This window comes from Lichenostomus cassidix, chromosome 1 (assembly GCF_008360975.1).
Source record: "Lichenostomus cassidix isolate B80296 chromosome 1, HeHo_3.0, whole genome shotgun sequence".
NCBI lineage: Eukaryota > Metazoa > Chordata > Aves > Passeriformes > Meliphagidae > Lichenostomus > Lichenostomus cassidix.
The window spans coordinates 61,639,739-61,663,815 of record NC_139479.1 but is presented as its reverse complement, the minus strand read 5'-3'; the positions used below and the strand labels follow the sequence as shown (position 1 = coordinate 61,663,815).

The 24,077-nt window shown below is 39.4% G+C and overlaps 2 protein-coding genes across 2 annotated transcripts in view; one reads left to right on the top strand and one right to left on the bottom strand.

Annotated features, from left to right (window-relative positions):
• Positions 1–24,077, bottom strand: part of RB1 (RB transcriptional corepressor 1) — a 71,171-nt gene that overhangs the window by 13,755 nt on the left and 33,339 nt on the right. The window lies entirely within an intron of this gene.
• LPAR6 (lysophosphatidic acid receptor 6) lies at positions 13,201–16,169 on the top strand. The gene is made up of 2 exons (XM_085059899.1): positions 13,201–13,533; positions 13,607–16,169. The coding sequence occupies exon 2, from the start codon at positions 13,852–13,854 to the stop codon at positions 14,872–14,874; it is 1,023 nt and encodes a 340-aa protein (XP_084916025.1). The 5' UTR covers positions 13,201–13,533; positions 13,607–13,851; the 3' UTR covers positions 14,875–16,169.

Genomic DNA, 24,077 nt, shown 5'->3' with positions numbered 1-24,077 from the left:
CTGTTCTGTTTAAATTGCTCAGGATGACCGTGGGCAGGCTGCTACTACAAGGTTTGCAGCTCTTGCACTTCAGTGGTTTTTCTGCTTAACTCATACAACTGCACATGCAGTACAGAAAGCACTACAAAATACAATAACCCTTGCTATTTTTTGCTGAACATTATCCATGAAAATATCATTTTAGGCTCGTTTGCCACATAGTTTTCTCCCTGAAGCAATTGCAATGAGCATCTTCCAGAGGGTTCTGTGTTCTGCAGTGGCAGTGCTGCTGCAGAAACAATCTGTATCTGAAGTAATTAGCAAGTTTATTATCTAGCCCCCCAGGGCAGCCAGGCCTCAGTATGACTAATTCTTGGACAAATCGCAAGATTTTTAGTCAAGAGGCAAAGGTCTCAAGGACAACTAAACCAATACCAGTTTCCTGCCACTCTCCACACAGGAAATTGTGTACAATAAACCAAAACACACATGACGTGAACCATCTGACTGCTGGAAATAACAATATAGAAACCAGTAACAGACAGTCCTGAAAAAAATCTTGAGGTTGAGAATTATAGCAACAACTTCAAACTGGAAGAACACTACAGAGTGTAAAGATTTTCAGCACAGGTAGTAGAGATGTTTAAGGGACCATTATGTTAACTAACGCCACACAGTACTAGAAATGACAGTTCTATAGTTATTTTTCTGTGTGAAAAATTCTTACACCAGGGAGCAAAACAGCAATCAAGCACTTACTTTCTTCAGAGGAACTTCTGGGTCACAAAATGGCTATCTTGGTAAAAAGAATTTATTTATATAATTACTATTCTAACAATCAAATTGTCACAGTATCACATTTTTTATCAGTTTCATTTCTACTTGACTTATACAGTCCCAGTTCCCAGAACAACAACTAAGAGTGGTTCTGGGAAATATTTTCACAGGTACAAGTGCAAACACGACAATGAAGTGCCTCTGAGACTTTCGGTTAAAGCCTGTGATTCAGTTTCAAGTCTTGTGTTCCTTCCAATTTCTCATTAGCTGGACAAATTTAAGTACAATGTACCACTAACAATTCTCTTATCAACCTGAAAGTGGTAAGTGTGCCAGGAAACTTCGCAGACAGCAGTTTTGGAAAGAGCAGGACATTATCTTTTTCCAATGTAACTCAGGAGTCAATGAATTATGAATTATGAATTGAACAAAAAAGGATATAACATAATCTGCAGAGGATGTGAGTGAGCTGTAGGCACAGAAAGAGCAATTTCCCAGAAAAAGTACTACTAGGTAGGGGCTGGTACAAATCTTGAAACCATTAGGAGCAGACTGCCTGTGATAGTTAAAAGAAAAAGGGACTATAAATATCTTGCAGTGTACTTCATATAATCTAAAAGAGAAAAATAGCACAGAGAAATTGGAGTTCCAAAACCAGTAAGTCATGTTTTATGGCAAAACATGACAACATGAGCATGAAAACCATTTTATGCAATGGAATTATCAACGATTTCCTGAAGGCATTTCAATATTAAGAAAACTACACATGACAAAGAAGAAAGAAAAACCTGAATTTGTAACAAAACTATCAGTGTCACAACATTTTGGGAAGAAGCCCATCCTTTGAGAAGAACCCATTCCCTCTTTGAGAAGAGTTTTGATCTCAATTTAAACCAATACTTTTATGACAATCATTATGGGATATCTCAAGCTCAGTTGGTCTATCCCTTGGTATGAGCCCAAGGCAGACAAGACCTGGCAGTCACCCTGCTGTGCTTGGCTTTCAAAGCAGAAACATGCAGAGCTTCTGAGTGCTCAGTTGGCAGAATTTAGGAAGGTATGTCCAATTAAACATTTCTGCCTTACAAGCAGTTATTTAACAATCAGCCAAAATGCAGTATAATAGAGATAAGGAAGACTGCCCTGGAAATCAAATTAACAGGAGAATGTTAAAAAAGATCTTGGGCTATTATTTAGAGTTCATTTAAAAAAACCCATAAAACATTCTTCCCAAACTGAAAATAAATAATTGAATTTTGTCAATGTGATACAGAAGAGCATAAAAATCACTAAAAACATCACAAACTTTTCAATAACTTGTCTAAAGAGACCCGAAACAAAAACTTGGAAAGCACTGGTACCTACATTTTTTTAATGTTATATTTGTTTCATATTCACTTTTTAGTAATTCCATAAATCTATTATTTTAACAATTACTAAATGTTTTTTCTCTCTGTTTTCTCTTAAAGTGTTGCAGCTAATTCTGAGGCAGATCATGGAATGAGTTGGGCTAGAAGGGACTTAAAAGATCATCTAGTCCAACTCCCTGCCATGAGCAGGGACACTTTCCACTAGACCAGGTTACTCAAAGCCCCATCCAACTTGGTCTTGAACACTTCCAGAAATGGAGTATCCACAGCTTCTCTGGACAACCTGTTCCAGTGCCTTACCACCCTCACAGTAAAGAATTTCTTACTAATGTGTAATATAAACCCAACATCTTTCAGTTTAAAGCCATTAATCATTGTCCTGTCACTACATGTCCTTGTTAAAAGGGGTAAAAGATACCACAGTGCTTTCTACAAAGAAAAGAAAGAAATAATGCTGCTCTCCTTACCACCTCAGCTTTTTCCTGGTTATTCCTTCACTTCCCACCACTCCTCTCAAGTGTAATTTCACTGATCTACAACATTAGTTGGCTTCCACAACTACAAACTGTAAATTTGTATAACTATATGAGAAACAATGCAAGAATTGCTATGCCAGCAGAATTACTGTGCCAGCATTAGCTTTGCATAGATCTGAAGCAGAGAAAAATTTTAACTAGTTTTATCAAATGTAAGAGTACCCTTTAGTAAATTATGGGAGTCAGAAGTATCTTACACTAAAACATGTGGAGTATCCATGAAGTTATTCTAGGATCCTTAAAAAGAAGACTAAAGAAACTTTAAAACAATGCAATATATCTCCTTTAATTTTTTTCTAAGACCAAAAATTTAGCTGAACTAGCAAAGAAGGGCAAAAACAATAAAAAGGTGCACAAACCCTAAACAATGTATCTGAGATCTAAGTGAGCCTGTGGATGTGGTAAATGCAGACCACACTTGGACCACATTAACATCTGCAAGAAGTTTGAGCTCACATTTCTGCACACTAGGCCGGTGGTATTTTTCAGAAAGTAATGTAAGATGTGATATTGAGTGCCTTTTCTCATGGCCACACAAGAATCTTTAATGAAGACTGATCAGTGGTGGCCAGCTCAGGCTCTGGAAAAACACATTGGAAGGCACAACATTTCCCCCTCAGATATTTAGAGCAAAACCATGTGGGATATTAGAGAACCACAGAATGGTTAAGGTTGGAAGGGACCATAGTGGGGCATCTTGTCCAACCTCCCTGCTCAAGCAGGTTGTTTAAAACCCAGTGCATTTCTATTTGGATGACTTCACAGGGATCTAGGAAAGCAACATTTATTTTCTTCAAGTTTTAAAATTGTCAACTATAAAAAGATAAAGATCACGTTTGGTTGGGCTTTTTCCAAAACACCACAAACCAGATCTGTCCCCCTCCTTCACATTTGAATAGCACCAATGCAAAACCTCCCCTCCTCACAGGAATGTTGTGCTACACATTGATGCAGTGAAAGATCCATTCTCAGCATCCCATCTGCAGCCCCTCTGCCCGCCCATTCTGGAATCTGAAGCCAGAACTTGGGTTAGAGGCTTTGTGCAAAACCCATGAGTGCAACCAGCTACCTCAGAGAGGCTCTGCAAAAGCCATGCTGAGAAGCACACACTCAGCTGGGGACTAAAAAGCAAAAGCTTGCCCAGCCAAGGCACAGGCATGTGGGCCTTGGGCCTCCACAAAGATAATAAAGAAGCCAAGTCTCCTTTTAAAATCACAACATTTCAAAAGAAAGGATTTGAAAGTTTGTAAAAGAATTGATGCCCTTCATTTCTTTGTGGATGTGTGTACGAAAAACAAGAAAATTCCATGGCCTCTGCTCTCTACTTCCTTTGTGAAACACTTGCTCCTTCATCACTTACCCTTATGTTGTACTTCTATTGACATTTAATTAAAAACTGCACCATGTACAAATAAAGAACTTATGAGACTCTCCCTGGAGCAATAAAGCAATGAGATTGGGCAATACATGAAGAGCACATATCAACAAAATAGTAAAACTGACTTAGGCAACAAGGTGCATTCAACTACTAAATGATCAAAACAAATGTTTTCCCTGATCTCATTAAATTATAAATATCCTGCTGGAAAACACAAATGGAAAATGTGAAATCCTCCACTAACAATCTGCTTTTCTATTAAAGCTCTGCAGCATTTCTATTGTGAGAAACTCTTGGTCATTTGTAAACAAAACAAAACCCAAGTTCAATGTTTCTGAGGCAACCACTATGCTCTACATCCTAATGTGAGAAAACTAAAGTCTTTTCATCTTAGTTTTTCTCCCTTAAATTTAAGGAAAACCTAATCAGCTTCTTAAAATGTTTCCCTTTAGCTCTCAAATTCCAGAGTGTAAAGTTCTCATATTAGATAGACAATAATGTCAATTCCAAGTTCTGCTGAATTTTACAGCTTCTCATATTTGCTCTAGAAAAAAACCAAACCTGAACTGCAGCTCAGCCATTTCTCCTAAACTTGCCTCTCACATACTTTCACATGAGATTAAGAAGTCATAACTCTAATAAATTTATGGTGCATTTTCATCAGGAAAACCTGCCTGCCCCAGAAAATATAAAGAAGAAAAGGAAGACTTAACACAAGGTGACCTTGAAATTTCACTACATTGCCTCTGGTAAGGAAACAGACCATTTTCACAGACTTAGGTATATACACTAAGCTTTTCTGTGCATCTATATATACACTTCTGATATTTCAGAGGAAGATAGGTGAAGATCACACAGAAACAGTGGTCAAATTTAAGGGAGTTACTTTGATTTGAATGCACTTTTACTCTGCTATCTTTACTCTCACTGTAAGGAAAATGCTTTTGGTTAATGTGGGATGTTATTGGCAGCTCCACTGCTTTCACCACAAATATACTGATGTCAAACTCATGGAGAAACCAAAACCCAAAGTGAGCCCACATAGCACAGCAGAACAGCAGCCAGAAGCCTTACACATAAATGTCTCGTTTAAGAAAAGCTCGTACAAGGCACCTCAACTAAGATACTTCAATCCAGTAGGAGTTCTGCTATGTAGACTGATCTATTACTTTTTCTTAAGTATCTAACAGGTTCCTTACTTGTCATTCAGTGGGCATTTTTCTATAGAAGCTCCGGACCATAGAAACCAATGACTGAGCCACAGCAAAAACAAAACATGTTTTACCATCTACTTCCAAGGAAATAAGAGGCTGCAAATAAATGCATTTCTGAGGTTAGACCCACAAATTACAATCTCAGCCTGAGTCCATCTCCCTGCTACCTGACTCTCTATTTTTTATATTTCAACTGCAGGTGACATGAGGCCCCTGTAGCATATTTGTCTGTGGTTTTCTAACTCTCCAGACTGGCTGGTCTGAGTCTTTGGGCAATAGCATGACAATGAAAACTAGTATTAATAGTGAAGACAGCTGGCCCAAAGCATCCAACACCCTGAAGTCAGTAAGAAAACTTACAGCATTTTCAATGCATTCTGGATCGGATATTTGCCTTACAAAGCTGTCATCCTTTATCACCCCCATTAATCTTATACAGAAAAGCATGACTATGCATACTATGTCAGTATTACTGTTCATTTTTATCCTGCTTTGTGGATAAATCAATTAGGCATACATGGCTTTCTTTTATTATGTTATAAATATTATTATTTCAAACCATTTACATGAAAATAAATTACAGGGTAGCAGACCAGAAGCACAGATCTCACTCTTGAGCTTAGATGAGGCTTGTAAACCTCACACAGCCAAACACCAGGCTAATGCCCAGCCAAGAGTCAAAACAATACAGATCTGAAAGCCTCGAAGTCTAACACTGCCACAATACTTTTAGCAGAGTTTCACTACTGGCTCAAATCAGTTTAAGTGCCTTGGTCCTTCTCCAAGTTACACAGCTGCACTTTTTGTCTCGTTCCCTGCTTTAGCATTAGCACAGCTATGACTGCAAATCATGTATTTGTTAGGATTAAACCAAACAGTTGTCCTCATTTGCTGAGTGCATATGTACACACAGCACACGGGAAGAAGCAGAGAGGCTTAAATGGACAGCAGTAGGATTACTTCGAGCAACAGCCCACATTTAAACTGTTTAAATCAACCATAAAAACTGTATCAGAACCCAAGGAATTCAAGAAGTACAAAGAAAGTGAAGGTAATATTTGTAAGCAGAAGTAGGACCTTTGTGATCTTTCCACAACAACAGGTACCTCATACCAACTCAACCACCACAGAAAACAGCTCAGGAAGTTTGACAAAATCCAGAGACTTGAGTAAGGGGTGTGCAGGACTGTGTATGCTGCACAGCACTATCTGGAGCTTCCTCCACCACCTCCACTGAGGGAGCAAAATATTTATTGTGTGGATATCTCATTGGGAACTGCAGCTGCACAGCGTAGTGACTTTTTCTGACGCTAAGTACATTATCACAGAACCACAGAATGGTTTGGGTTGAAAAGGACCTTAAAGATCATCTAGTTCTAAAACCCTCACCAGAGGCAGGGACACCCTTGCCTAGACCAAGTGGCTCAAAGCCCCATTCCCCCATGGGCTTGAATACTTCCACAGATGGAGCACCTTTCTTTCAGAGGACTCACTCCCTTACAGCTAAGGATGAAAATCCCTTACAACAAGAGCACTTGCTCAGGGTATGAGACATGGGTTCCAGCCTCCCCTCTCCTGCCAGGGTCAAACCAATGCCTCCCACACAAACACCTTACCACTTCCAGGAAGATTATTAACAGAGATTCAACAAAATTGAATCATTTACGTTTTGCATTTGAGAGCATCACTCCATTTCTCCAAGACTGCAGTAGAAAAAATTTATTTATCACATGAGAAGCATGACCTTTGTCCATCCAGAACGTTTTGACCTTTCCTTTCTTACCTTCTAGGTATTAGCTGATTGCCTCATTGAAAAAGCAACTGCTAAATGTGGTGAACAGTGTAATAAAATGGTTCATAAAGTACCAAATTGGTTTCATAAAACTTCAGGATATGGGTTGGAAGGAAAGAGCAGTTGTAAGGGAAAGTCAGCTGAAGTATTTGTAATTGCTGTTTACCAGTACTAATGATATGCTAAATAATCATTTAAGTGATCTTATCATGCAGAATTTAAAGAGGTTATTTGCTGACTTACACACTTAGAAAGTAATAGTTCTTCACATTAATCAAACCCAAGTTCTGCTTTTTGGCAGCAGTTCTCCCCTGACAAGCATTTTCATGTCAGTATTTACCCAAACTAATTAGCTCACGAGCTTGAATAATTCTTATGAAACTTTTATCCTCATTCCCCTCCCTTAACTTCTTACATTCTGGTTTTGTGAAGGAAACCAAATTAGTATCATGGGGTTTGGGTTTTTTAAAACAATATGAACTCACATAAATCTTAACAAATGACTATGGCAAATTCCTTCAATAGCTTCATAATGTTACACTTTATTAAAAAAAGTATAGGAATGTGACTGTGGGCTTTGTGTTGCCTCTGACAAGCAGAGATTAAAATCCTTTGTATAAAGTCAGAGGCCTCCATTTGGCCAAAACTGAAAGAGTTGTAAACATAGGATGCAGTATTTGCAAGTAATTTGGCATGAAAGTAAAATATATCTTCAAGAACCAGTGCAGCAACACCAGTAATCCTGACACAGAACTAGACCACCTTGATCCTGCCCAGAGAACATGTGTTGGGCAAAAACTTAAACTAAAGACATAAAAAATAGGAAGTAATTGCTTTAGAACTACACAAATTACAGATGTTTTTCTACAAAATCTGTTACCCTGACCATTTCACACCCTATGCTTGGAATAGTTTCCAAAATAATTCATGAGGCTTCTTCTTTCCTATAATTTCTAATATGTGCTTACTATACCAAGTTATTTTAAAATTGATTTTAGGTTTTTTATAACAGTCGTGTTCTGTACTTGAAAAGTATTTTAAGTAAAAAAATTTTGCCATGGAACATCTGGCAAATTTCTGCCAACTCAAATTAAATTTTGAATTTCTAATCCTGGGACTTAGTATAAGAATGAGTAGAGCCAGAACTTGTCACAGTGTTTGGGAAAGGCATTTAACTTATTTCCTGCATCTACAGCAGGCAGAAATTTCAAGTATTGATGTTATTTCAATCATGCTTGCAGACTAACTGAATAAACACTTTTTTTTTTAAGTTAAAAAAAATGTAAATGAGAGTTTAGGAACTCAAGTATTTTGTTCTACTTAAGGCATTTCTCTTCCTACCTGACATTTTGAGATTCCTTTCATTCTATTCCTATCCACTGAAAATTATGTTGCTAAGATTATAAACAATCTTTCTTCCTTTTTTCTTCTTTCTGATGAATGTCAACATCCACCTTTCAAGTGTTTAATCTCTGTGATCCTTTCCTTCATTTTTTAGCCCATCCCTTTTTAACCAACCAATCTACAGATTAAAGGTCAAAAAGATTTCACGTTATCTAACCTCTACCTGCCTACCATGAGATCAACCAGACTTACTCCATCAACCCAAGAGTAGAGGGAGGGAAACAAAGGACTCTAGCAGCCTGAAAACTCATACAGAAGGAGAGAAATTGTTTCCTCTTTCTACAAGCAGGAGAGGAGCAGTTGTGTCTCTATATTATAAAGGAAACCGAAACAATTCTAAAAAGAAAAGAGAAGCATTTCAAATGCACAAGAAGGAAGAAGTCCAGAGTTTTATTCTGAGCTTCCTTTTGCCTTTTTAAGCAATTACACAACTCTGCCTTGTAATTTGTATGTGTGATTCCACAGGCATTAAGCTAACGGCTTTATAATGTTCATTTGAAGACTTTCCTGCCACACCTGAAATTTTTAAAGGAGGGGAAAAAGGAATTTTCAGTGCCACAGCAGCTTTGCACTATCTGCGTAGGTGGACATCATCACTGCATTTTAAGATGGCAGTGAGCCACTTCCCAGAAACAGTCTTATAGTGACTTAGGCTGAGCAGGCAGCTCCCAAAAGACAGCTGAGAAGGTCAAAATGCCCAGCCCTGCTTCCTCTATACCTACTTTTCCAGACACTTACAGAGGTGAAACAAATGAAGTCTCCTAAAAGATCCTTTGCCTTGGCTGGAATCTAATATAAAAGCACAAAATTTTACCTTTCTATATTTTTTACACATTCACTAGCCACTGTAATTATCTCAAGATCATATTTAATAGAGGACTCTCCATCCAAGGGTTTCAAACTGTATTTAGCAACTAAGACAGCCTCACATCCCAGTGTGGAAGTGAATGAGCTCTTATGTGGAGGGAAAGTAGAGTAGAAAGTTAGAGGAAACTTTGCCAGGATTGGAACAGAAAATCTGAGGCACAGCAGAAAGAGACTTCCTGGCTCTCAGCCCTACTTCTCAACCATAATAAATTCTTTCCTGTCCATACACATGTTCAAAGAGAAACTCCAGTAAACAGACAAAAAAAAAAAAAAAGCTGAAGCCCATCAAAATAAGTAGATAAATAACAACACTCAGGGCAAAGAAAATATTGTCCTGCCAGGATTTGTCTTCACTGCACCAGACAGCACAAGCTCTTCTGCAATAAGATTGCTTAATCCAAGTGAAAACAAATGTCTGCACCATGACACAGGTGTGCTTCTAAAAGCAGTAACAGTAGTTACTGAATAATGGTCTTACACAGCACAGTTTTGAGCAACCGCAACAACCCTCATTTAACAGTTTCTGACCTCAGAAACATTGTAAGAATTTATTACAATGCTACTAATGTTAAAGTTGATTTTTTTTCCTCTGAAGAGCTGCTAGCAGTAGCATCACCACAGACTGAATGTAGTACATTAGACAAGTTCAAAAGCATTTCATCTTTGAGCACAACTTCTGTTTAATTCCAGCACTGTAGGTGAGGGTACCACCAGAGGAACTTACAACACTGGTCAGCACAACTCCAAAGGCTTGGAAAGCCTTCAAATACTTGTTTTATTTCAGTGAAATATTTCTTTACCACTCGACTTGGACTTCTGAGTTTAAGGGATCCTGCCCCCATGTCCTAAATGAGAGTGAGTATCCAACTCTGTGGCATCTCAGGGAGTAAGGAGCAGAGTCCCACAGCCACAGCCACTCTCCAAGTTTTAAGTGTTTTCCCTTCTGACCCCCTGTGGTGGAACAGGTTTGCCACACAAATCCAAGCTTGCTTAAATAGGTATTGAAACTCAGAGAAGCAGAGTTAAGTGGTAAGTGACTGAAGCAGTGAACAAAACCTGTTTGCTGCTGAAGTGAGATCTCAAGCATCTCATCAGCTCTTGGCTTTAAGGAGCCCATGCTCACTTTGCCTTTGGTGCCTTTTCAAGAGCCACAGGAAGCCTGTTGATGGAAATGCAGGCTCTGCTCATCCAGCAACAAGTGACAGGTCCTAACTCATTCCCCTCTCTGATGCAGAAAAGCAGACTTATATGCATTTCCCTGCAGCAACAGCATTGTTTCCTTTGGAGACAAAAAACCCCTCAGTGTACAAGACCCGCCCTGCAGCTGCTTCCTCCTGCCTACCCCCTCCTTCCCATCCTAAAGGAAAACTGCCTGTGGTGAAAGAGTATAAGCAAGGCCATTACCATATCAATTCTTCCTCTATAACTAGTAAACTTCTTAAAATTTAAGGTGTTGGGGGCTACTAAAGTCTTTTTCGAACCTGTCGGCATGAAGCCCAACATCTTAAAACATGACCCAACAAAAGGAGAGGGCGAAATGAAGCTTCCCCCCTGTTCATGCTCAAGCCTGGCCAGAAGGGAGGCCACTCCTGACTCCCAACAGCTCCCAGTGCCCCAACACAGGTTCTTCAGCTTGGGCAAGCTCACACAAATTAAAACAACTGCCTGGCAACAATCAGCTACATCTAAATTAGGTGGGTACACAATTCACCTTCACTGTTCACACTTTTACACTGAAATGACTCAGCCTGCCTGCTCAGTCATAACTCTCCTCGCTGAAACAGGCAGGGAAGGAAAAACCTGTAAATTCAGGGGTTTCACATTGTCATCAGCAGGTGGAAAAACGCTGTAGCTGAATGCTATTTCTGGACATTTACAAATATCACTTAGGTCGTCAATTAGTGCAAAGTGCATGCACTGTACTGAACCAGAAGGTTACAGGGGCAACAGAGTCCTAAAGACAACACAAGCATACAGACATCACCCTAAAATACAGCTCTGAGTAGTGTCCTTGCTTGTAACAGGAGCAGCAACACCACAGCAAGGCAGAGGCTCTGATGGATGGAGCAAAGGCTGAGGATGCACCTTTACAACTGCTCTAAAGCACTTCTACAAAGGCAAAATGGAACAGACATCCAACCCTGCCTCTGTGCACCCATACCTTTGTCCAAATGCCAAAGTACTGATCAGTGAGATACACACTCATTTCCATTAGTTCTTCTCTCTAAACATGAATTATTGCTTGGGGCTTTGACATGTGATATCAAATTTCTATTTCAAATTTTTGTTCTGGTAACGAAGCCTGCCCCACACATTTTCCTATGCAAACAAAGCTGGAGCAATAACACTGAGAGCAGAGCTTCCATGGCCTGATGCCAAACTTTTGCAGGAAAACCTTTCTTTCACCATGCCAGGTTGCCAGGAACAGAAACAAAATTTAGTGTGTGATGACTTCTTTTGTGAGGGAAGCCAGGTAAGGCAGCTTTATGCTAAGGTACATGTTAAGTTGGACACATGAGAGACTCTGCCAAGCTCACCTTTTCATTTCCAGCTAACTTAGAAGTCCAAGATGCATTATGCTTTACATTTAAGCAGGAATTTCAAGAATAGTCAAAAGAGGTTTTTTGTGGTTATAGCCTATTGAAGTTAAACTGCTTGATTTCACCTCAAAATGGAGGAGAAAATGCTTCACAGAAAACTATAAAGAAAACTTGAATTAAAATAAGCAAGACCCACTTTTGCATGCTTCTGAATTTTGTCTGACATACCTTACATCAAGAACCTATGCCAAAATCCTGTGAAGCACTATTATTTACTCTCCTTTACAACAGACTAGAAAGGTTTTGCCCAAAGCCTTGCTTAGGTGCAACTGATTAAAATCCAGTTCAAAAGAACCATGCCACCCAGCCAGATATGAAGAGATTTGTTATTGTAAGACTTCTAAATAGACTGGGTCTGATGCCAGAAGTGAGTCTATCCAAGTTGTTGTTTAATAAATGAGTCTGTCTAAACTGAGAGTTATCTCATATCTGCCCCTAAAGGCAGTAAGAGCCGCTTTTTTTTTAATATTTACTTAACAATGTAATTAGTTACAACATGTTTTCGTTTCAATTATCAGCGACTAATAGGAGTATTTTGTGCAACTGTCCCCCTTTAAATTACCAGAAACAATTGCACAGTACAGTATACGTATTTTGTTGTATTAATTCTGTGTTTACATATTCAACAAAATTCTTTCTGCATCACAACATTTAAAAAAAACACTGGAGTCAATTTTTTTTTTTAAAGAACCACTTTTCTGATGAGAAATAAAGCTTGGGGTGTGCTTTCTAGTATGGAACAAGTAAAAAATAAAAATCTCTCCTCCCACTGAAACACATCTCAGTCCTGTGAATATCCCTCTCTTTTTCAGTAATTATTTGGTGCAATTATTTAATTACTTATCAATGATTTTTTCCCTCCTGAGGTTTGTACTGGTGTATTGGGGGAATTTAGACAGAGCTACTCTGCTGATTTCTGGTGATTAATGTATTCTCTATTACAAGGCAAACCTATTAACAAAAGGCATAATGATAGTCCAGTCCTGTATAAAATCCCACAATTACTACTATCTCCAAAGAAAAACAGGAACTTAAGGGCGTGAGTGTTATTTAGACACAGCAAAGTCTTGTCATAACTTGAAAAGAAAGGTTTTTGGACCCCAGCAACATTGACTAAGGACCTCTCAGGGAGCACGGAAAGAGTTCAGAGGCAGCTGCAGCATTCTGCAAGCTACATCTGCAAGGTACAGAAAAGACAGGGGAAGGCAAACAAACCAAACTGAAACCATTCTCCGGCGCCCGGCCTCTTCTTCCTGTGATGTCATGCTACAAATTGCCTGGCGCTCTGCTCTGCTCTCCAGAGGGAGCTGGGCTGGCAAGAGCTGCCGAGGGCTGTGGGCTGCAGGAACAAACACGCTCTGGAATTCGGTTTCTGCCCTGGCAAGCAGCTCCCTTCTGCTTCTGCTTCCCGCCCCATGGGGCCAGCCAGCAAGCCGAGAAACTTGCTGTACAGAGAGAAGGGAGAGGGGGAAATGCAAGTGCCGACACCTCGCAGCGTCCAGGAAATCGTTTCCTAAAGCACACGCTCCCAGTACACTCGGATGGACAAGGCTTCGCCGGCATATTTGCAGCCAAGAGTAAGGCAGAAAGTCCTACAATGGCTTCATTGAATCGAGGTGGGAAATGGAACTAAGCAAGCTTTGGGGCGACCTCATCTGCCACAAATGATGCATTTTCTGACTTTTGCAGACTGGCTGTGTGATTACAAATAGCACTCGGCAGAGAAGAGTGACCTCCTGGTGATTACTGCTGGAGATGGACTCCCCTACCACAGAGCTCACCTTCCTTCCCTGAAGGATCACAGCGTAACAAACTTGCCACAGCACACCGTTCAAATACATCTGACCTGCAAGTTCTCCTGGAATTTCAAAAAAGTGGCAATAAACATACCAGAGAAACCTCCAAATCACAGGAATTTTTAACATACCATTATAATGGTAAGCTCTAATTGTTCCACTGAGGACTCCTTTAAATATACTTTGTATGGGTGTATCTTTAGCATGGTGTTCGTTCTTGGCCTCATAGCAAACTGTGTTGCGATCTACATTTTCACTTGTACTTTAAAAGTGCGAAACGAGACGACAACTTACATGCTTAATTTAGCCATATCAGATCTGCTTTTCGTGTTTACATTACCCTTCAGGATTTATTACTTTGTAACCAGAAACTGGCCATTTGGAGACATTCTCTGCAAGATTTCTGTCAGCCTGTTTTACACAAATATGTACGGGAGCATTTTGTTTCTGACTTGCATCAGCGTAGATCGCTTTTTAGCCATAGTACACCCCTTCCGATCCAAGACTCTCCGCACCAAAAGGAATGCAAAGATTGTCTGCGTTGCAGTATGGATAACTGTGCTAGCAGGCAGCACACCAGCAAGCTTTTTCCGGTCCACAAACCTCCGGAACAATACAGAGCAAAGGACGTGCTTTGAAAACTTTTCAGAGGACACTTGGAAAACCTACCTATCCCGGATTGTGATCTTCATTGAAACCGTTGGGTTTTTCATCCCGCTCATCCTGAACGTGACCTGCTCCACTATGGTCCTACGGACTTTGAATAAACCGCTTACATTAAGCCGGAATAAAGTAAGCAAGAAAAAGGTACTCAAAATGATTTTTGTCCATTTGCTGATATTCTGCTTCTGCTTTGTGCCTTACAATGTTACCTTAATACTTTACTCCCTTATGAGAACGCAGACCTGGGTCAATTGCTCAGTGGTGACAGCAGTCAGGACTATGTACCCCATCACTCTGTGCATCGCTGTTTCAAACTGCTGTTTTGACCCCATAGTCTATTACTTCACATCAGATACCATTCAAAATTCCATAAAAAAGAATCGGTCCACCAGACCACGGGACGTCAGATTCTCTGAGAGGCCAGTTTCAGAAAACTTCATTCAACACAGCCTTCAGACCATAAAAATGAAAATATTTGATGGTGACTCTACAATATAAACTATATTAAAAGACTATTGGGACTAAACTGGAATTAGAAGCCTGCACATTTCTTCAGCTGTGGACATATGTTCTGATATGTAAAGGTTGCGCTTCCTTCGTGTCTGAAAAGCTTGTTACAGGGCTGTAAAAGTGTTAACCATAATAGCACACAGGAAAAGAATATTAAAAGTTTATGTCAAAGGTCTGTTCTGACAGATCATACGTTAGAAAGGAACTTTTGGGTTTAGATGAGGTTAACCAAAGTCCAAAGACTGTTTGTCAAGTCAAACACAAATGAAAATTAGGTTATTTTTCCTTCCTGAATTAAAACACATGCTCAATTAGATAATTATATCAGTTTCCAAGCTACTGAGGATGGGGGTGAAGCTACTTGCTTTACACTGCAGGAAAACTGCCCCATATTGTCATATCACTTCAGCTACTGTGCCTGCTGCAGCATTTCCCCTTGTCTCTCTTACTCCTCCCCTACTGTCTTTTTTCCTGCACCTTCCTTCTTAGGGACCATTATGTTCACAGGAGGCTTCAATCAATGGGTTACAAGAACTTTTTTTCTCCCAGGTTTATCTGATAAAAATATATGCTCTCCCCACAGGCCTGGCCCCCATAAAGCAATTAAGTCTTTGGTAGTTTAGGGCATTTGGAAATGTCTCAGCCAAACTGGTTTTTCTTCTCACCTCTCTCTCAGAAGCCTGTGTAATTAAAACAAAGTAACTTGTGATGAGTGAAGTTAATGCTTTAGATACAGTATCACTTTATTAAACTTTTTGTGAGAAGTTCTTCAATTCAATATGACTTTTGAGGAAAATAACATCCTCTGAATAAGTTAATTCAATCTCAACATACAGTTTCTTAGAAAAACAAGACCTTTTCTAACTAGAAATGAACATGTGCATCAAGTCAATTATTTCTTCCAGGAAACTATTTGGTGTCCCATAAAGAAATTCAAGATGCAGTAATTTTGGAGTGCAATTTCCTCTCAATTTTTGTGTCCTAGAAATACTTTTAACATGAGTATTTAAAACTTTAAATTCTATTTTCTTTAAACTTTTAAAAGTATAAAAATAAAGTACTTGGGGCTATGTGCTGGCAAAATTAACCAAGACACTTTGAAAAAGTCACCACCATGTAAAAGGAGGAATCTACATATATTAGTATTACAGACAGGAATACATAAACAAAACTGCTTTGAAACATCCTGCTATATATGTTTCCCAGCTACTAGAACACTGTGTACATTTTCCTCAGAATTAATTTAACATCACTGTAAAATAAAAATATAAAAGATAAAATAAGTGTTGTTTTTTCTTCCCCAAAAACAATAGTCAAGAATGAGAACTGAGTCTAAACGACTTTAAGATTTAGGGCAGTCAGCTGCAACACAGATACAGCACTGAAAAATTTTTATGCCAGGGCTTTATACAGAGGAGCGAATCAATGTTGGAGAAAATGCATGTTGAGCCATTAAACTATACAATATATTGTTATTTCGATGAGTTTATTTCCCTTTGCAAAGCTTCTGTTTAATTCTTACTAATCAACCATACATTGCCTCCTACTACTGGGAAACCAAGTTACTCAGTGACCGCTAGGAACCAGTGTTGATTGAATTTTAAATTTAACAGCATTTTCAGTCTTCATCCACATAACTTATGAAAGGAAAATTCAAATACTATGGGCTTAAGCTACAAAGATAGCACAGATATAAATGTCCACATAACATCTGAAAATAAGCAATTATCTTCACTGGGAATCCTGAGCTCTTCTGATTCATATTCAACTTCAAAAAATGCACAAAACTCTCAGCATGAGTAAAAATTCCGTACGTTTTGCATATGCCACTGAGAAATCCAAAGTCCAAAACCAGATATGCATATCTAAGGTCTCAATGCTTCTCTCTTTAAGGAGTCTGTTTAATATTAGACTCCCTCCAAGAAAAGTGAGACAAAAGCCCCTAATGTCACTGCTGGACTATGTTTCCAGGGTACTACTCCCCTGAGCTTGTCAAAGCTGTTAATCAAGTGACAACTTGTTCAGCAACACCCCTCTGCCTTAGAGCAGTGAGCACCCCAGAGCCCCACCCTCGTAAAGAGAAGCTACTCTCTCTGAGATTACAAAACTGCAGGGGAAAAATAAAAACCCATCACTGACTTAAAAGCAGAACAAGCAGACAAAGTCACGTATATGAGTACTCCCCTTTAAGCCAAACTTTCCTTGGTGTATTACCTCAAGTAGCCTGGAAAAGCACAGACAGTAGCTCTCTCTGCCTTGCACTCATTCTCCAGGGCAGCAGCTTCTGTTCTTTGAAGAAGCACAGGGCAACACAGTACAATAGCTTTCTGATCAGTTCATAGCTCAATGTCCAGAAGCTATTTGAGCAAACTTTGTATTTTTTATTATTAAACATTTTGACTCTTCCACAGGAAAAAGAACCAACCACCAACATACACCCTAACACAAAACCCAACACAGTCAAAAAAGCATCATCTGTAATGCTGAGAATCAGACCATTACTTGAAAAATTCCTGGTCTGACTGATGGGGAAAGAGGGGGAGTAAAACTGTACCTCCCACAACAAGCTGATATAAAGACAGGGTACCAGCTATTCAGGACTGGATGAGGTTTTCTCCACCTTTTCTGGTTCTGCAACAAGATTATCCTTGAGAGCTGTGGATGGAGCAATGCTTTCACTGGTACATTCCTGAAGAGATGCACTCCCTCTCTCTGCTCTTGACTTTGATACCAACTCTTTGTCTCTCTGGTAAGGTCTTATGCCAAAATTTAAATGAAAATCTAGATGAGAAGCTATGTTTCTAAGTCATGCCAAGACATCTCAAATAAAAAAGGGTTTACATTGTCAGAACTCCCAAGGATCTGAATGTGTTGCAACCAGTTCTTCCTAAAAGTGCATCATTTTTACTAATATGCTGACATGGGGAGAGTTAGGAGCTCAGTTTTAGGATCAAAACTTAGAAAATTGCTCTTTGTAGTGTGGTTTCTTCATCTGCAGAGTGCAGAAAATGCAAACTTCCTATAAAAATAAAAGCAGGGCAAATTTAGTTGATTCTGAGCAAGTTTTTGATCTAAATCAAGGCAGGTAGATATTGATAACTAGTTAATTAACCAGCAGTTTTAGAAGACAAGAAAAAAGAAAAAAAAAAAAATCCTATAAACACCTCAGATTTACCTCAACATATCACTACTTCAAAATCAAAAGATGTCCTATTTTATACTTTCTATATTCAGGTTGCAGTTTTCATTTCTGGCTTTTGCAAGAACAGAACGCCAGGCAATTTTTTTTTCACCTCAGTATACAAGTCTTCGACATTTAAAGAAATACCAACACCAAGTCAAATAGCACATCTAAAAGCGTGTAAAAAATCCCTATAGAAGATAGTCCAGGCAGGTAAGGAATCCTTAACTGAAATCAACCTCCAAGCTTTTGTTTCTTAAGGAAGTAACCTCAGTCACAGAAATGGAAAAACCCAAAAAGAGCTCTTGAGACCAGGTAAAAGATAAGAATGGCTGTACTGGATCAGACCCCAAACATGCAGCTAATCTACAATCCTGACTCCAATGGCAAACAAGGCTGGATGCCTGGGGAAGAAGATAAGAGCAGGAGAGGCACACAAGGCTTTCTGAAGTGCTGTCCCACTTCATCAGTCATACCTCAGGACTTTCTAGGTCAGATATATTTGTGTGCTCAGCAAAAATTTTTCTTCTGTGAGCTTGTTCTGTCTTCAAATGTGCATAAAGTTTTTAACATTTACAGCAGTAGAAGGTTCACACTGTGTGTGTGTGTGTGTGTGTGCACGTAGGGGGAACAAAACTAAGAAACCCAAACATCCTTTTGTTTCAAATGCATGAGTTTCATTAGTGCCCCTTTCATTTCTTTTGAAAGAGGCAGACTCTCATTCAGTCTGTCCCTATCACTCCTGATCAGACAGCCTTCCATCATCTCTCACAAATGAGAAAGTGATTTTCATTTATAATTTCAAGCACCATCATAACCGAAGATGAGATTTCTAGAATAACACAGAAAACTCAGCTAAAATTAGAGAACTCAGTGAGACTCACTTTGAGACTGGTAACTGAAAATCCCACCTGAGCACAGTATCTTATTGTGAGCACAGCCTTATTTATTCTTTCAAGTTTTTTTCTAACAGTTATTTTCAAGTTATTCTCTAAGAGTTTTATCAATGCAGAGCAATTTGCTCATACTTTTCCAGCAGTAAAAGTAATATTATAAGGTTCCTGCATCTAGGCAGACCTGTAAATCCTGACAAGTTCCCCTTTTTGCTAGACTATTATCATTCAGACCTCAGGGGTTCTGGCATTTGAGCACCACTGACAAAATGAAAGAGGATACATTTCAAAAGCTAAGGCAAAACGTAAATCAGAATGATTCTAAATCTAGAAGACAGAAATGCCTGGGCTGCATTTGTTATCCAATTACCAGAACGTTGAAAACATTGTATAAACACAACTATGACTGCATTAGCACATTCACAGAATGTACTCAATAAGGGCTCATCTAAGATGAGCCAAATTCAGAAAGCCAAGCTTGCACAGTCTAATACTTCTGCAAGAAGCTGGATGGAGAAGTTTTGCTTTGATACTGAAGCCTTTCAGACTTATCACCTCACCCCCCATCCAGTTCCTGTCATACAGCTGCTTATAAAACAAGCCCAGTTTTTCCCGTAAGAAAACTGAACTTACCACAAAATTAAAACAAAAAGAACCCTTCACACATCTTCTGGTCCTCTATAAAACCTACCACATTGTTGGAAAACTAAAAATTCCAGAGCTGAGAATTTAGATTTTAAATAGTTCTTTTTTTCCAGGTAAGAAGCAGTCTGCCCACTCTAGCTCTATCAAAACTAAAAGCTGTCCAGCAATAAGGGCTACATTTTCTACAGTTTAAACAGGAGAATCAAACCACAAGCAATGACAAAGGAAGGCTCCTAGCAAGAAGTTCTTACCCTTTTATGATGAGATAAAAAGAATATTTTTCCACACACAGAGCTTTAATATTTGCCCTTACTCTACCTTTTTTAACAGTGAGTTCCTGCCTTAAAGAACAAAATTCTTAAATAACAATGCTAGCAACAGGAGACACACAAAATTAATGCTGTCATCTTGGGAATAATATAAAGTCTATCTCACATGGAAACAACTGTGGCTAGGTTAACTCCTCTGCTTTTTAGATGAATTCTGCAAGTACTGCTGCTTTATGAAAGGAACTAAATTGGAAAAGTTTGTTAAGTACATAGCAAAACACAGACAAAAATGAGAATAAAGACGGTGAAGCAAGTACCAAAGTATCTGCCTTTTCAGCCTAACAAAAAATATGTTCCATTAATGAAATCAAATGCAAAAACTGCTGGTCTACCTGTATACATGAGTTATTTCACACTTCTTATGTGTGAAAGGAAGCTTACCACATATACTGCATACTATTGTATTTCACATGCTCCTGTGGGTAGTAAATGCAAATAAAAAAAATCAGTACCTCCTGCTGTCCAGATAAGATCTGTGAGTTCCTCCCAGCTGCTGGAAGGTGCAACAGGCACAGAGAAAACATGCCAAGCACGGGCTCTGGTCTGGGCAGGGTGACTCCCAAATGGAAAGGACAAGGCACTGGCAGTTCAGGTACTTCCCTGAGCCAAGTTCAGAGCAGGCAGAGTGTGCCTGGGTGAGCCTCAAGCCTCTGCTCAGGGTTTCAGGAGAACACCAAGCATGCAGCTACAGAGGCTCCACACTCTGCTGTACCCATTCTGACAGGCAAACCCACCCCAAAGGAAAAGCTCCCACAAAACCTAGAGGGATTGCCCTTCTGGAGGATGAGGAACACTATGCCCACTAAACAGCTATGAACAGGGGGATCCACAACCCTGACAAGGGCTTTTTATTACTGGAAAGTTACTGTAAGGTGGTGATACAAATATATAACTGACATACCATATACTTATATAGTATAAACCAGGCACAAAAGCACTTATTTGGCCTTAAAAAAACCCAAGCAACTCAAAACTAACCCCAAGCTTTTACACATTCAATAACTTAAAGAAAGTGCAGCAAGCAAAGCAACAAAAACATCTTGCAATAATATATTATTTGACAGTTTGACACAATACTGGTATCACCTTAAGACCTTGAAAATTGAGCACACAGGTGGGAAAAAAACCAAAACCTTCACATTAGAACGTTTGTTTGGCACCTACTTTGCTTTTTAACAGAAGCTAATTTTATCCTCCACAGAAAAGTTACCAAAAGAATGAGTCCAATGACACAGCAATAAGGAAAGAAAGAGTAATAAAAGCTTATGACAGATATTCAGGACTATGGCTCAGATAAAATAAGCCAGATCAAAACAAAAAACCAAAACCAAAGAACAAAACAAATCCCCAAAACCCAACCAAAACTTCATTCTATTCATTTCACCTGTTTTGTTTCACTACAGAGATTTATAAAACTACAAAGCTGGAGAGCATAGTCCCATCCAAGGAAGGAGCAACAGGGATACAGTCACAGAATTCAACCCAAGCTTTATTTGCTTTTGTATTTAAGGAGACAGTCACATCAAATTCGCCGCAATTCAGTGACATTTTACAAAACTGAGAAACTGCAAATAGATCTCCCTGAATTCTAATATATTTTCCCCTCATGAGCAACCTTTAAGCATTCCTGCAAAGTATTTACAGTGCAGATATAGCAGTGTTGCAGGACGAAAAGCTGAAGTTCAAACTACCTGGAAACATAGTAGGATTAAAATCAAAATCCTACAACTGTAATATGACCACCAAAACACTGGACAATATTTAAAAAAAACCAAATTAACCTCCCCCCCCCCAACAGCTTGAAAAGCAAGGATTCCTAGTAAACTATTTCACTTATCCTTGTTGCTTATAATCAGGCAACCTTAAAGAAAAACGGACTAAAGAAAAGTCTACCATGTTAATGCATTTATTTTTGTGACTAGCTCTGTATTTGGTACTGGTGTACAGACAAGCAAGATAACTTTATGCTGCACCAACAGAGCTGGCAGCTGCACTGAGCACAGCCTATAAACCCCAGCTTCCTGTTAAGAGCTGTAAATCTATAACCAGAGAGATGCTGACACAGCCTGGGTAGATGACGTCCATGTGAAAACACAGCAGTAACTACAGGCAAGATACACAGCACAAGTAGCCACCTAAAGCAGTATCTAGGTTATAATTACATAACCACCTCTTGCTAATCACTCCTCCATGCTTTAAGGAAGTTATGGAAAGTAGAATTAAGCATATGATTTGCTTCCACTAACCTTAACAAATATACACAGTAGATCTAGTTTAGGTTTGCCATTGAGACAGATGACGGTGGGAAGTGAATAATCCCATTCTAAAATACCTATTCAAAATAAATAGAACTGCTTCTAAGTTACAGAAGTAGGACTCATATCCCCCTAATGAGAGAAACTCTGTACTTTAAAGCAGTTGATGCAGTAGGGGAAAAACTTAAAATCTTAATCAAGAATGGCATCTAAATTTCACAGAATGAAAACTCTGCATAGTTGCTGTGTCTTAGGTAATTCCTTTGGTCATGTTTGTACTTGAATCAAGAGCATCTCAGGGGTTGGGCTGACTTGGTATACCTGCAACAGATAAACCTGTTAACACTGTGCTAACATAACCAGGATCTCCCAGTCCTAGTAAGTATTTTGTACACTTCCTCAGTGAGTGCCTACCAAGAAGTGAACACACTGTCAACACAGACAAAAGCAGGAAACACAGGACCTCAGCCTAAAATGTTTTGGCTTCTCTTCCAGCAGCCTGGAGGATTTGCTCAGATGGTAACACCCAAGCATGAATAACAGCTTGACTCATCTTCACGATAAATAGGAGTGGCAAGGAAGATTTTCAAAGTGTTGGGAGAGACAGTGAAGACTATAATTCGCTATTCTTCCTGGTTTTTCAATTTGCCTTCAGCTGTTCAGGCAGATAAAAGTTTGAAGCCTCAAAAAGCACAGCATGATTTTTATTAAAGGAAACTCTTCAGAAGTACTAGAAAGGCATAGGATAAACACTGTTAACTATTTTATTTAAGGATTTATTAAAGAGTGTGTGTACCTATGCTCAAAATACAAAAGCATATAAACATATTCATATATACCACTATGTGGTATATTCACAAATATCCAAAAAGCAATTATCTTACATACTCCAAAAAATGTACCCTGTATGATAAAGGCAAAGTCACAGAAGGCTTTCCAGCCACAGCTGTGACGACTGAAATGTCATAACCTTGAAAACATTTTTAACAGCACATGCAGCAAAAGCAGTATGAGCCTTTAGCACTATCACGCCAAGGAGCAGCGGTGGTCGTGACCTCTCATCCCACATGCTTCTGGAACACACTCATGATGCACACAGAAATATATTTAGTATGTACAGACAGAAAACCTCAAATATGTTCTCAGTTCCTTTTTGAAGGTTAAAGCTGCACACTCCGAATGTAACTTTGTCGAAAGGAGCATGGTGAGCAGATGACAAACCATCGTTTGGTGACCCTTAGCATGTTTTGTCCCCTACAAGAAAAGCCCTAGAAAATTCCATGTTATAAATCGCTGCCCACTGCAACTTCCAAGATGAGACAAGATACTAGGTGCCTAAAATCCAGAAGCCTACAGGGCATGAGTGATGTCTGCATGAGCAATCTGCTGCCTGCAGTTCCTGAGGTGCCTGTCTTACACCAGTGAAGCTCCCTTGGTAAACTATATCCTGCCAGTGAGCAAGTTTGCAGATGATGTCATTCTGGATACGCTCAGCACTTGTTTTGAGCCTAAGGCTGTGCACCATTCACAAATTAGGTACTCCTGTATCTGAGGAAAGGCAAAATTTAGCAGGCATGAAAGCAGTACGCCTGACACAGACTGGCTTTCCCAAGAGAAGCCAGCTGCTGTGCAGAAATGTGTCTGGGTCCTGCAGCCCAGGGGGCAGACAGCACAGGAACGCGTGACTCATCTGCCAGCACTGAAGTCACTCGTGGTTGAACCCACGACTACATCTGTGGTTGGTAACACAGCGAGCCACAGCCTGTCCTAAAGCCTCAAGGGCAAGCGGCAAAGTGCAGCTTGCACCCACATAACTACACATTCTCCACTGCTAATCTGCACCAGCAGCTGAAAATAGTCCCTGAGCTGCATCATGCCCCAAATCTTG

What these genes read in the sequence shown, in the direction of transcription:
- LPAR6 (XM_085059899.1), top strand. Translation starts at nt 13,852, where the DNA reads ATGGTAAGCTCTAATTGTTCCACTGAGGACTCCTTTAAATATACTTTG.